Source organism: Notolepis coatsorum (genome assembly GCF_963971535.1).
Source record: "Notolepis coatsorum genome assembly, chromosome: 14".
In the NCBI taxonomy this organism is placed as follows: domain Eukaryota; kingdom Metazoa; phylum Chordata; class Actinopteri; order Aulopiformes; family Paralepididae; genus Notolepis; species Notolepis coatsorum.
The window spans coordinates 49927065-49941869 of record NC_140178.1 but is presented as its reverse complement, the minus strand read 5'-3'; the positions used below and the strand labels follow the sequence as shown (position 1 = coordinate 49941869).

Sequence of the window (14805 nt, the reverse complement as noted above, 5' to 3'; positions counted from 1 at the left end):
CATGTGCGGTGGTTTGTCCACCAAAAAAGCGCCAAAAGATGGAAAATAAACTAGCAGAGCCAGAACTGTTCAACTCCCCTGGAGCCACAGCCAGCAGAGAAGCCGGTTTACTTTAGCTTTTAAACCAGATGCAGCCTGAGAACTGAGTGTGAGGGGATGTAACACTAAAGATGGCAGCAACGACAAAGAATTGCTGCAAAATAAACATACATCTGTTGTTTAAAAAAAAAAAAAAAAAAAACGTACTTATAACAATTTCGATAATTATCGATATCGAGAAATATGATAACATTATCATATCGTTAGCGCGATATGATTTTTTGCCATATCGCCCAGCCCTACCTTTGACACCATTGACTTCACTATTCTACTTGGGAAACTACACCATTATGGCATAAGGGGTCTGGCTCTCAACTGGTTCAGTAGCCATTTACATGGTAGGCAACAGTACGTCGATATAAACAATCACAAATCAATAAAAATGGGGTCAATTCTAGGGCCTTTACTATTTATTCTCTATATAAATGACTTTGTCAACTCATCTGAACTTCTGCACAAAGTAATATTCGCTGATGACACTAATTTGTTTCTGTCGCATAAAAATCCACTCGAGCTACAAGATCTACTCAACACAGAACTACAAAAAGTGGACACCTGGTTTAAATGCAACAAATTATCACTTAATCTCAGCAAAACAAACTTTATTGTCTTCCACTCAAATTGGATGCGCACACATCACATGTGCATAAAAATAAATGGAAAGGAGCTGTCAAGAGTGGTGTCCACAAAATTCCTGGGGGTCGTCATCGATGAGTCACTCAACTTCAAATGCCACATAAAATATCTACAAACAAAACTGTCCAAATATGTTGGCTTATTCTGCAAAATACATAATTTTCTTCCCTTGCCTGCCCTTCTCACTTTATACAAAACCTTGTATGAACCCCTCATTAATTACTGTAATGTCAAAAAAAAGCTTTAAATAGCTTCTTGGGAGACCTGGCACATGCACACAATTTGCGACATGTTATCACATGAGGATACTCGCATGTAAAATGTATCGTGTGTGAATAAAAATTCATTCATTAAAAAAAAAAAATAAAAAAAAAATATGGTGCAACACATACCCCAGCCATCTCAAGAAACTAGAAAGCTTACAAAAGAGGGTACTACGAGTGCTGTCATGGTCCGGGTAAAGAGCGCCCTCAAAGCCTCTGTTCCATCGCGTTGGTCTCCTGAGGCTTTTTTTTTTTTTCGTTGTAACAACTGTAACAATGACAATAAAGATCTATTCTATTCTAACATTCATCAAAACGCATCAATTATGTATCAAGTTGTCAACAACATGAATCACAGACTGTCTGAGCTTGTCTCAGTCTGCCAACCACTGCACATCCACAACACAAGAAATAAGCATCTTATATTTGGCAAGAGGAGAAGGCTCAATTGTGCTAGCCTAAGCATAGCATGCAGGGGTCCACAGATCTGGAACAAGCTTGATGAAAATCTGAAAATGACAAAAACCTTTAAAAAATCACTGAAAGAGGAACTGCTTAAATCATATCTCTAATTAAAATTATAACTTAGGAATACAATTGTCTGTATTATGTATCTCTGTTATATGTCAGTTAGTAGGTAGGTGTGTAAACCTACCCACGTTGTATGTTTTGTTTTGCTTTGTTTATTGTTTATTGTTTTGTTGTTTATATTCTGTTTATATCTGTGTTCAGGCTCCCTCCAAAAGCTTTAAATAGCTTCTTGGGAGACCTGGCACATGCACACAATTGCGACATTGTTATATCACATGAGGATACTTACATGTAATGTATCCAATGTACCCAATGTACAGCCCCACCCCACCTACCCAACCTCCCCCAATGCACAGTTTCTATGTCAAATGTATATACACTCTTTTTCTGGATTTTTTTAGTATCACAAACAGTACTGTATTTGAAAATCTGGTATGTCATAAATGTATAGATGTAGCAGTACTGTCTATCTGTATGTCGTGTGTGTCATATTATGAATTGAAAATGGGGGACCCTGATGGAAACAAGACGAAAGTCTCTCAGGTCTGCATCCTCTTAACAATTGTATGTATTGAGCTGTACTGTACTGTACCCATTCTGCAATCTGTTAATAAACTTTTCAATCAATCAATCAATGTGTGTCTGAATTCATTCATGATGAAGAAGAGGTGTCTATTAATGTGATCGTTTTTATACATTGTAACATTTGTGTTTGAGTATGACAGCATCATGTCCATGTGCACATGTGTCTGTATGTGCACGTACGTGTGTCCGCTTGCCCCGATTTAATTTCAGTCTCCAGCTATCTGTCCACAACAGAACAATGTACTGTTTGTCTACCTGTGCTGGTGCACAGTGTCTGTCTTTCTTCCTGGCCCTCTCGTCTGTCTTTCTTTCTGTCCTTCTGTCCCTCTTGTCCGTCTGTCCCTCTCGTCTGTCTGTCCCTCTCGTCCGTCTGTCCCTCTGTCTGTCTGTCCCTCTCGTCTGTCTGTCTGTCTGTCCCTCTCGTCTGTCTGTCCCTCTCGTCTGTCTGTCCCTCTCGTCTGTCTGTCCCTCTCGTCTGTCTGTCCGTCTGTCCGTCCCTCTCGTCTGTCCGTCCCTCTCGTCTGTCCGTCCCTCTCGTCTGTCCGTCCCTCTCGTCTGTCCGTCCCTCTCGTCTGTCCGTCCCTCTCGTCTGTCCGTCCCTCTCGTCTGTCCGTCCCTCTCGTCTGTCCGTCCCTCTCGTCTGTCCATCCCTCTCGTCTGTCCATCCCTCTCGTCTGTCCATCCCTCTCGTCTGTCCATCCCTCTCGTCTGTCCGTCCCTCTCGTCTGTCCATCCCTCTCGTCTGTCCGTCCCTCTCGTCTGTCCGTCCCTCTGTCTGTCTGTCCCTCTGTCTGTCTGTCCCTCTGTCTGTCTGTCCCTCTGTCTGTCCCTCTGTCTGTCTGTCCCTCTGTCTGTCTGTCCCTCTGTCTGTCTGTCCCTTTCGTCCGTCTGTCCGTCCCTCTCGTCTGTCTGTCTGTCCGTCCCTCTGTCTGTCTGTCTGTCCCTCTCGTCTGTCTGTCCCTCTCGTCTGTCTGTCCCTCTCGTCTGTCTGTCCCTCTCGTCTGTCCGTCCCTCTCGTCTGTCCGTCCCTCTCGTCTGTCCGTCCCTCTGTCTGTCCGTCCCTCTGTCTGTCTGTCCCTCTGTCTGTCTGTCCCTCTGTCTGTCTGTCCCTCTGTCTGTCTGTCCCTCTGTCTGTCTGTCCCTCTGTCTGTCTGTCCCTCTGTCTATCTGTCCCTCTGTCTGTCTGTCCCTCTCGTCTGTCTGTCCCTCTCGTCTGTCTGTCCGTCCCTCTCGTCTGTCTGTCCCTCTCGTCTGTCTGTCCCTCTGTCTGTCCCTCTCGTCTGTCTGTCCGTCCCTCTCGTCTGTCTGTCCGTCCCTCTCGTCTGTCGGTCCCTCTCGTCTGTCGGTCCCTCTCGTCTGTCTGTCCCTCTCGTCTGTCTGTCCGTCCCTCTCGTCTGTCCGTCCCTCTCGTCTGTCCGTCCCTCTGTCTGTCCGTCCCTCTGTCTGTCTGTCCCTCTGTCTGTCTGTCCCTCTGTCTGTCTGTCCCTCTGTCTGTCTGTCCCTCTGTCTGTCTGTCCCTCTGTCTGTCTGTCCCTCTGTCTGTCTGTCCCTTTCGTCCGTCTGTCCGTCCCTCTCGTCTGTCTGTCTGTCCGTCCCTCTGTCTGTCTGTCCGTCCCTCTGTCTGTCCCTCTGTCTGTCTGTCCCTCTGTCTGTCTGTCCCTCTGTCTGTCTGTCCCTCTGTCTATCTGTCCCTCTGTCTGTCTGTCCCTCTCGTCTGTCTGTCCCTCTCGTCTGTCTGTCCGTCCCTCTCGTCTGTCTGTCCCTCTCGTCTGTCTGTCCCTCTGTCTGTCCCTCTCGTCTGTCTGTCCGTCCCTCTCGTCTGTCTGTCCCTCTCGTCTGTCTGTCCGTCCCTCTCGTCTGTCTGTCCCTCTCGTCTGTCTGTCCCTCTGTCTGTCCCTCTCGTCTGTCTGTCCGTCCCTCTCGTCTGTCGGTCCCTCTCGTCTGTCGGTCCCTCTCGTCTGTCTGTCCCTCTCGTCTGTCTGTCCGTCCCTCTCGTCTGTCGGTCCCTCTCGTCTGTCGGTCCCTCTGTCTGTCGGTCCCTCTGTCTGTCTGCGTGCTCTCTCTCTTACTTGCTGGAGGCAGTGCACTGCAGTCCTCCGTTAGCGGTCAGGGTCCAGTACTTCCCAGCAGCCGTCCGGAACGCACACTTCCTGTTCTCACGACACATCTCCACCTGGAACACTTCCTGGTCCCCTTCCTCGTCCTGATTGGCTGACAGGTCCATACCTGTGAAAAGTCAAGAGGATGGAAAAGTGATTAGTGTGGAGATGCAGATGTGAACCACACACACACAAACAACAGTCTACATGCAGACACACAAACCAAGCAAGTCCAGATGCAGTCATAGATACAACATAATGTCAGGGTTTCCCATTAATGACCGGTCCTAGACTGTGGCGGCCCGCCACAGTTGTATAATGAACCAAAAAAAAAAAATTTACAATTTTTTTTAAATATAAAGTTTGCCAATAGGGATGTATCAGTAGTATTGGAAGTGGTAGTAATTGTAATCCACTATATATTTTTTATTTTCTAAAAAATAAACCAGTTCAACACAGGTAACCACTTTTGCTTCATTTCTTTGATAGCTCAAATGTATGCTCTAGTCCAGTGGTTCCCAAACCTCTCCTCGAAGCACCCCAGCCGTTCCATGTATTTGTTAAATTCCACCACCAGCACACCTGATTCAACTAATAAAGGGCTAGTTAAGTTGAATCAGGTGTGCTGGTGGTGGAAAATACATTGAACGGCTGGGGTGCTTCGAGGAGAGGATTGGGAAGCACTAGTCTAGTCGATTTTGTGTTTTGAGCACAAAGTTCATCATATATCTAGCCTCTTTATTTTGCTCTCAAAGTGCACCAGATTGATGCATTTAACTTTAAAATGTACAACATTTTTTAAAGAAAATCGGGGGGGCATGCACCCGGACAAGGGCGTAACTCTGTTGTCAGTGGTGGAGGGGACACAGGAGGGGACACATTTGGGGGCGTGGTCATTGGCGGAGGGGTGCTACGTATAGTTGTATGATCACCGTAGATTTCGTAGATTTTTTTTTTAAATCAGTTGTGCAAGTCAACTTTGCATGACAATCAGAGATGGCCAAGCAGCCGTTTTCCATGTGGTCCTATCACGTCGCGTCACCGTTTATTATCGTGCAGGGGACACTAACTGCATTCTGAAAACATGCCATGTCCCCGGTGTCCCCCCCCCATAGTTACGCCCCTGCACCCGGACCCCCCTAGAGTGTCGGGGTTCACCCCCCATAGTCTCTGAAAATCCTGTGGGAAACACATACACACACACACTGCTGGGAAAGATCAGACGTACTAAATGAGCAACATCAGACGGGAAGGATTAGAAAAGGACAGCTGCACACACACAGCATACTCATTGACTGCTGCATCATACATCCATATTCATTTGCACAACTACTCATTTGCACTACACCTGTATTTGTTTTTATTATATTACTTGAATTATTTTACCACCTACATTTTTTACTTTACCTTTTACATGACTTTTGTTATGAGTTCATTAAGAGTTTTATTGTTTAATGGAAGTGGAGTTTTCTTTTTTTCCTGATTCGCAGACGAAACCTCTCGCATACAATGTGTATATAATGTGTATAGGTAATGTGTATATGTGTATAGTATATATACGTAATGTGTATATAATGTGTATATAATGTATATACGTAATGTGTATACATAATGTGTATACGTAATGTGTATATAATAGGGATGTCCGATATTATCAGCCGGCCGATATTGGCAGTAAAATGTAATCGGAAATGATCGGTATTTACCCAGGCAAGCAAGTAAGAACAAATTCTTATTACGTTTTTTTGGGGGGGAAACCCTGCATATATCTGTATCGGTTGATATCGGTATCGGAAATTAAGAGTTGGACAATATCGGTATATCGGATATCGGTAAAAAAGCCAATATCGAACATCCCTAGTAACAAATAAACTGCCATGTGTCAATCTATCTACAGTGTCTTAAGAGCACGGGGGGGGGGGGGTTGTTAAAAATACATTAAACACATGAGGAAGCACTTAGGGCAACAAGGAGGTATACAGACAAACATGAGTCATGGGATGACACACACACACACACACACACACCCTACTCCTGCCCCCGTCCAACACACACACACACACACACCCTACTCCTGCCCAACACACACACACTTCATACAGTACAATGCATGGTATTGTACATGATGATGTCATGGTGTGTAGCCTGAGGGTTAGAAGGCCTGTACTACTGAACAGACAGAGATGGACTGCAGGATGGAGTGCTGTGTAAATGTGTGTAGGGGGGGGTTCCAGACAGAGGGGGAGGGAGGAAGGGAGAGAAAGACATCGCACTCTCCCTCCCCTTCCATGCATCATCCCACATCCTCTCTCCATCCTTTCCTATCCACACGTTTTCCATCCTACTTTCCGCCTCACTGTCTCTCTCTATCTATACCCCTCTCTCATCTCTCCACATCTATTTTCCTCCCTCCCTCGCTCCCCATAAAGCAGACACATTAGCGACACATTAGCAAGGAGGTGCCATTCGTTTTCACCTCCTACATTACAGTGAATATGATGTGTCTGGAGGCTAGGAGCTGTTAGTACAGAGGAGAGGAGGTATTACCTAAGCGGTTAGGACAGAGGAGAGGAGGAATTACCTAAGCGGTTAGGACAGAGGAGAGGAGGAGAGGAGGTATTACCTAAACCTTCTGTCCCGAGAGAATCCCTGCTCTCATTTCTCTGCTGTCCGCTGCCTACTGAACACAAACCTGGAGCTCTGGCCTCGGAGGACAGATTGAGTTTCCACACAGTCAAGTATGTAGCGATACACACACACACACACACACACAGGCCTACACAGAGATGATGGAGCAGGAAAAATAACTGACCAAGATGAGAACCACATGGCAACAATCGACTGCTTGGCGCAGAAGAGGAGGTGAAGAGAGAGAGAGAGAGGAGAGGGATAGAGAGAGGAGAAGAGAGAAATAAAAAGAGAGAAAGGAGGGCAGGAGAGAGGAAGAGTAAGGAGGAGAGGAGAGAGAGACAGAGAGGAGATACGAGATATAGACCGAGAGAGAGAAAGGAAGGAGAGAGGAAGGATGAGAGGGGAAAGACATCGAGACAGAATGGAAAAATGGTTGAGATGAAAAGAACAAGACAAAATGGAGTAGGAGACAGAGAGAGAGAGAGAAGGCAGGAGAGAGAGACAGAAAGGCTACAGTGGAACGACAGGAAGATGGAGTAGGGGGGGCTGACCCAGCTCGCCTCGTGTTTCTGTTGGAACGCTCCGTGTGTTTGATCCCTGCCATAAGTCTTGTGTAATAACTAAAACAAGGCTACACTCCAACGTAATCCTCCGTGCTTCCTGCCTGGACCGCGGCAGGTACCTGGAACAGTAGCCAGGGAGCCACTCGCTCACTACTGACAGTGTGTGTGTGTGTGTGTGGGGGGGGGGGGGTAATTGTGATCAAACCTGCAATATTCATGTATATATGTAAGTATCAGTCTTACTCTTAAGTTGAGAATCTTAAATGTATTATTTTGTGTGTTTCTAGTTAAAAACCAGTTTAGAACCAGGCTATATGGTGAGAGTTAATTTAGCACATCAGGTACAGTATGTGTAACTCTATGGTATTATGAAGTCAACCACTGCATTTCCCAGAGGTGATGATCATGTTTTCTAGAGGCCTGGTGCTGATGTCTGCCAGACTCTTCTCTCACTTCCTCCCAGCGATATGGATACTGTGATAAATGTGACTTAGATAATATCGCTCAGTCATAAAGGTAACAACAAGGACTGACACCATATGGAGAACTCTTGTGAACAGGATTCATAAACATTAAACAATGATTCTTTGCAAGAACTCCTGCGTGGGGGGGGGGCATAATTTTCTCCATCCTGACAGGGGAGGCGGAGAGAAAAACACTAGCATGGAAATATTTCACCATGTGAAAATAAACAAGGAAACATACACTCCCTAGTCTCAAAGGAACTAACACACCCAGCCTGAAAGAATATTATTTATGTTGGTTTCGACGGAGAGTTGTAGCATTACGCAGTCTAAATGTCAGGTTTTTCTTTTCTCAGGTCAAACATGCTTCACAGCCCAGGCTGGCTGTAAAGAGCTGCACTGGCTGTGTGGTCTGTTATGTCTGGCAGAGCGGAGGTAGGAGGCCATTTTGTATTTTAAGAACAATGAAGGGGAAGATTGTTGGAGCTCTATGGGAGAAGCTAAATAAAGACACACCGACTTACTGAATGAACGTTGGAGCTCTATGGCGAGGCTAAGGAAAGACACCGACTGACTGATGGAGCTCTATGGTGAGGCTACAGAAAGACACCGACTGACTGATGGAGCTCTATGGCGAGGCTACAGAAAGACACCGACTGACTGATGGAGCTCTATGGCGAGGCTACAGAAAGACACCGACTGACTGATGGAGCTCTATGGCGAGGCTACAGAAAGACACCGACTGACTGATGGAGCTCTATGGTGAGGCTACAGAAAGACACTGACTGATGGAGCTCTATGGCGAGGCTACAGAAAGACACGACTGACTGATGGAGCTCTATGGCGAGGCTACAGAAAGACACCGACTGACTGATGGAGCTCTATGGCGAGGCTACAGAAAGACACTGACTGACTGATGGAGCTCTATGGCGAGGCTACAGAAAGACACCGACTGACTGATGGAGCTCTATGGCGAGGCTACAGAAAGACACGACTGACTGATGGAGCTCTATGCTGAGGCTACAGAAAGACACCGACTGACTGATGGAGCTCTATGGCGAGGCTACAGAAAGACACGACTGACTGATGGAGCTCTATGCTGAGGCTACAGAAAGACGCAGACTGACTGCATGTGCATCCCCTCTGCTCCTTTCACTATAGCCTGAGGCCTACTGTCTCATCTCACTTTGAAGACCCATGCGATTATGACACTACTCAAGACACACATACAGACAAGCACATACACACGTAAAGCATGACATAGATGAACACATCAGGGCTAGAAACATATTGCTTGCACACATGTACAAACAAAAAGCAATGCAGCGATAAGCACAGGGTTAGAACACACACACCTCCACTAGCTGGGCTGACCGAGACAAACAGTGCCCCCGAGGCCCCGGGACTCAGCCCCAGCCATAACCCTGAGAGGCCAAGCCTGGCTAGCTGGCTGTCATGGTTTTTGTGTGTGTGTTTCAGGGTAGTATCTGGGACACCAGTCTCTGGGGCTCGTAGGGCATAGGGGGAGGAAAGGGGGTCCACCCACACACACCCCAAAGATATGGCCACACATGCAGAACGACCCTTCACAGATTCACCCTTCACACATGGCACAACACACACACACACCAAACACAGCTCTTGAACACCAGCCCTCCATCTTGACGTCCACCCCACCCGCCCACCACATCCAGCCTGACAAGACACACACACTGCTGGCAGCTGTAAGTGTGAGCCAGCAGGACCCTGCACTGGTGTGACTGAGTGCAAGCAACTGTATCAAGTGTGATTGTGTGACAAGTGTGCGTGTGTGCGTGTGCGTCTCTTATTGTTCTGCAGGCCTGGCTGAGTGAGGAGGCGACCAGCTGGGGCCCAAACAGGGAGCCAGATCATCAGTCTTTGTTCTGACAGTCTTTGTCCAAACACACAAACAAACACCCCCTTCTCTCTCTCTCTCCCGCCATCTCTCTATAGGAGCGAAGCCGTCCTACACACTAAACTGTTGCTTACAGTATGGACAGTTCACCACACATCAAACTACCTAGAGAGACCAGAACACATAATCAACTCCTACTCTCTTTCTCTCCCTCACACTCCACCAGTCAGACCACCAGCAACCAAACCACACAGTGAGTCCAGCCAGACCTCCCACTAACCAGTTAGAACCAGACACACTGGGAGAACACCACCAGAACCAGTTAGAACCAGACACACTGGGAGAACACCACCAGAACCAGTTAGAACCAGACACACACTGGGAGAACACCACCAGAACCAGTTAGAACCAGACACACTGGGAGAACACCACCAGAACCAGGTAGAACCAGACACACACTGGGGTGAACACCACCAGAACCAGTTAGAACCAGACACACACTGGGAGAACACCACCAGAACCAGTTAGAACCAGACACACACTGGGGAGAACACCACCAGAACCAGTTAGAACCAGACACACACTGGGGAGAACACCACCAGAACCAGTTAGAACCAGACACACTGGAGAGAACACCACCAGAACCAGTTAGAACCAGACACACACTGGGAGAACACCACCAGAACCAGTTAGAACCAGACACAGACTGGGAGAACACCAGAACCAGGTAGAACCAGACACACACTGGGAGAACACCACCAGAACCAGTTAGAACCAGACACACACTGGGAGAACACCACCAGAACCAGTTAGAACCAGACACACACTGGGGAGAACACCACCAGAACCAGTTAGAACCAGACACACACTGGGGAGAACACCACCAGAACCAGTTAGAACCAGACACACACTGGGAGAACACCACCAGAACCAGTTAGAACCAGACACACACTGGGAGAACACCACCAGAACCAGTTAGAACCAGACACACACTGGGAGAACACCACCAGAACCAGTTAGAACCAGACACACACTGGGGAGAACACCACCAGAACCAGTTAGAACCAGACACACACTGGGAGAACACCACCAGAACCAGACACACACTGGGGAGAACACCAGAACCAGTTAGAACCAGACACACACTGGGGAGAACACCAGAACCAGTTAGAACCAGACACACACTGGGAGAACAACACCAGAACCAGTTAGAACCAGACACACACTGGGAGAACACCACCAGAACCAGTTAGAACCAGAACCAGTTAGAACCAGACACACTGGGAGAACACCACCAGAACCAGTTAGATTGACACACACTGGGAGAACACCACCAGAACCAGTTAGAACCAGACACACACTGGGAGAACACCACCAGAACCAGTTAGAACCAGACACACACTGGGGAGAACACCACCAGAACCAGTTAGAACCAGACACACACTGGGGAGAACACCACCAGAACCAGTTAGAACCAGACACACACTGGGAGAACACCACCAGAACCAGTTAGAACCAGACACACACTGGGAGAACACCACCAGAACCAGTTAGAACCAGACACACACTGGGAGAACACCACCAGAACCAGTTAGAACCAGACACACACTGGGGAGAACACCACCAGAACCAGTTAGAACCAGACACACACTGGGAGAACACCACCAGAACCAGACACACACTGGGGAGAACACCAGAACCAGTTAGAACCAGACACACACTGGGAAGAACACCAGAACCAGTTAGAACCAGACACACACTGGGAGAACAACACCAGAACCAGTTAGAACCAGACACACACTGGGAGAACACCACCAGAACCAGTTAGAACCAGAACCAGTTAGAACCAGACACACTGGGAGAACACCACCAGAACCAGTTAGATTGACACACACTGGGAGAACACCACCAGAACCAGTTAGAACCAGACACACACTGGGAGAACACCATCAGAACCAGGTAGATTGACACACACTGGGAGAACACCACCAGAACCAGGTAGAACCAGACACACTGGGAGAACACCACCAGAACCAGTTAGAACCAGACACACACTGGGAGAACACCACCAGAACCAGGTAGAACCAGACACACACTGGGAGAACACCACCAGAACCAGGTAGAACCAGACACACACTGGGAGAACACCACCAGAACCAGTTAGAACCAGACACACACTGGGATAACACCACCAGAACCAGGTAGAACCAGACACACTGGGGAGAACACCACCAGAACCAGGTAGAACCACACACACTGGGGAGAACACCACCAGAACCAGTTAGAACCAGACACACTGGGAGAACACCACCAGAACCAGGTAGAACCAGACACACACTGGGAGAACACCACCAGAACCAGGTAGAACCAGACACACACTGGGAGAACACCACCAGAACCAGGTAGAACCAGACACACACTGGGAGAACACCACCAGAACCAGTTAGAACCAGACACACACTGGGAGAACACCACCAGAACCAGTTAGAACCAGACACACACTGGGAGAACACCACCAGAACCAGGTAGAACCAGACACACACTGGGAGAATACCACCAGAACCAGTTAGAACCAGACACACACTGGGGAGAACACCACCAGAACCAGGTAGAACCAGACACACACTGGGAGAACACCACCAGAACCAGTTAGAACCAGACACACACTGGGAGAACACCACCAGAACCAGTTAGAACCAGACACACACTGGGAGAACACCACCAGAACCAGGTAGAACCAGACACACACTGGGAGAATACCACCAGAACCAGGTAGAACCAGACACACACTGGGAGAACACCACCAGAACCAGGTAGAACCAGACACACACTGGGAGAACACCACCAGAACCAGGTAGAACCAGACACACACTGGGAGAACACCACCAGAACCAGGTAGAACCAGACACACACTGGGGAGAACACCACCAGAACCAGTTAGAACCAGACACACACTGGGAGAACACCACCAGAACCAGGTAGAACCAGACACACTGGGGAGAAGACCACCAGAACCAGGTAGAACCACACACACTGGGGAGAACACCACCAGAACCAGTTAGAACCAGACACACACTGGGGAGAACACCACCAGAACCAGTTAGAACCAGACACACACTGGGAGAACACCACCAGAACCAGGTAGAACCAGACACACACTGGGAGAACACCACCAGAACCAGGTAGAACCAGACACACACTGGGAGAACACCACCAGAACCAGTTAGAACCAGACACACACTGGGAGAACACCACCAGAACCAGGTAGATTGACACACACTGGGAGAACACCACCAGAACCAGGTAGAACCAGACACACTGGGAGAACACCACCAGAACCAGTTAGAACCAGACACACACTGGGAGAACACCACCAGAACCAGGTAGAACCAGACACACACTGGGAGAACACCACCAGAACCAGGTAGAACCAGACACACACTGGGAGAACACCACCAGAACCAGTTAGAACCAGACACACACTGGGATAACACCACCAGAACCAGGTAGAACCAGACACACTGGGGAGAACACCACCAGAACCAGGTAGAACCACACACACTGGGGAGAACACCACCAGAACCAGTTAGAACCAGACACACACTGGGAGAACACCACCAGAACCAGGTAGAACCAGACACACACTGGGAGAACACCACCAGAACCAGGTAGAACCAGACACACACTGGGAGAACACCACCAGAACCAGGTAGAACCAGACACACACTGGGAGAACACCACCAGAACCAGTTAGAACCAGACACACACTGGGAGAACACCACCAGAACCAGTTAGAACCAGACACACACTGGGAGAACACCACCAGAACCAGGTAGAACCAGACACACACTGGGAGAATACCACCAGAACCAGTTAGAACCAGACACACACTGGGGAGAACACCACCAGAACCAGGTAGAACCAGACACACACTGGGAGAACACCACCAGAACCAGTTAGAACCAGACACACACTGGGAGAACACCACCAGAACCAGTTAGAACCAGACACACACTGGGAGAACACCACCAGAACCAGGTAGAACCAGACACACACTGGGAGAATACCACCAGAACCAGGTAGAACCAGACACACACTGGGAGAACACCACCAGAACCAGGTAGAACCAGACACACACTGGGAGAACACCACCAGAACCAGGTAGAACCAGACACACTGGGAGAACACCACCAGAACCAGGTAGAACCAGACACACACTGGGGAGAACACCACCAGAACCAGTTAGAACCAGACACACACTGGGAGAACACCACCAGAACCAGGTAGAACCAGACACACTGGGGAGAAGACCACCAGAACCAGGTAGAACCACACACACTGGGGAGAACACCACCAGAACCAGTTAGAACCAGACACACACTGGGGAGAACACCACCAGAACCAGTTAGAACCAGACACACACTGGGAGAACACCACCAGAACCAGGTAGAACCAGACACACACTGGGAGAACACCACCAGAACCAGGTAGAACCAGACACACACTGGGAGAACACCACCAGAACCAGGTAGAACCAGACACACACTGGGAGAACACCACCAGAACCAGGTAGAACCAGACACACTGGGAGAACACCACCAGAACCAGTTAGAACCAGACACACACTGGGAGAACACCACCAGAACCAGTTAGAACCAGACACACACTGGGAGAACACCAGAACCAGGTAGAACCAGACACACACTGGGAGAACACCACCAGAACCAGTTAGAACCAGACACACACTGGGAGAACACCACCAGAACCAGTTAGAACCAGACACACACTGGGAGAACACCACCAGAACCAGGTAGAACCAGACACACACTGGGAGAATACCACCAGAACCAGTTAGAACCAGACACACACTGGGGAGAACACCACCAGAACCAGGTAGAACCAGACACACACTGGGAGAACACCACCAGAACCAGTTAGAACCAGACACACACTGGGAGAACACCACCAGAACCAGTTAGAACCAGACACACACTGGGAGAACACCACCAGAACCAGGTAGAACCAGACACACACTGGGAGAATACCACCAGAACCAGG

At 48.6% G+C, this 14805-nt stretch overlaps 1 protein-coding gene across 1 annotated transcript in view; it reads right to left on the bottom strand.

Annotated features, from left to right (window-relative positions):
• fscn1a (fascin actin-bundling protein 1a) overlaps positions 1 to 14805 on the bottom strand; it is a 50245-nt gene that overhangs the window by 20169 nt on the left and 15271 nt on the right. Inside the window, exon 2 of the mRNA XM_084329931.1 lies at positions 4184 to 4340. Coding sequence (XP_084186057.1) covers positions 4184 to 4340 — 157 coding nt within the window. The remainder of the gene's footprint in view (positions 1 to 4183; positions 4341 to 14805) is intronic.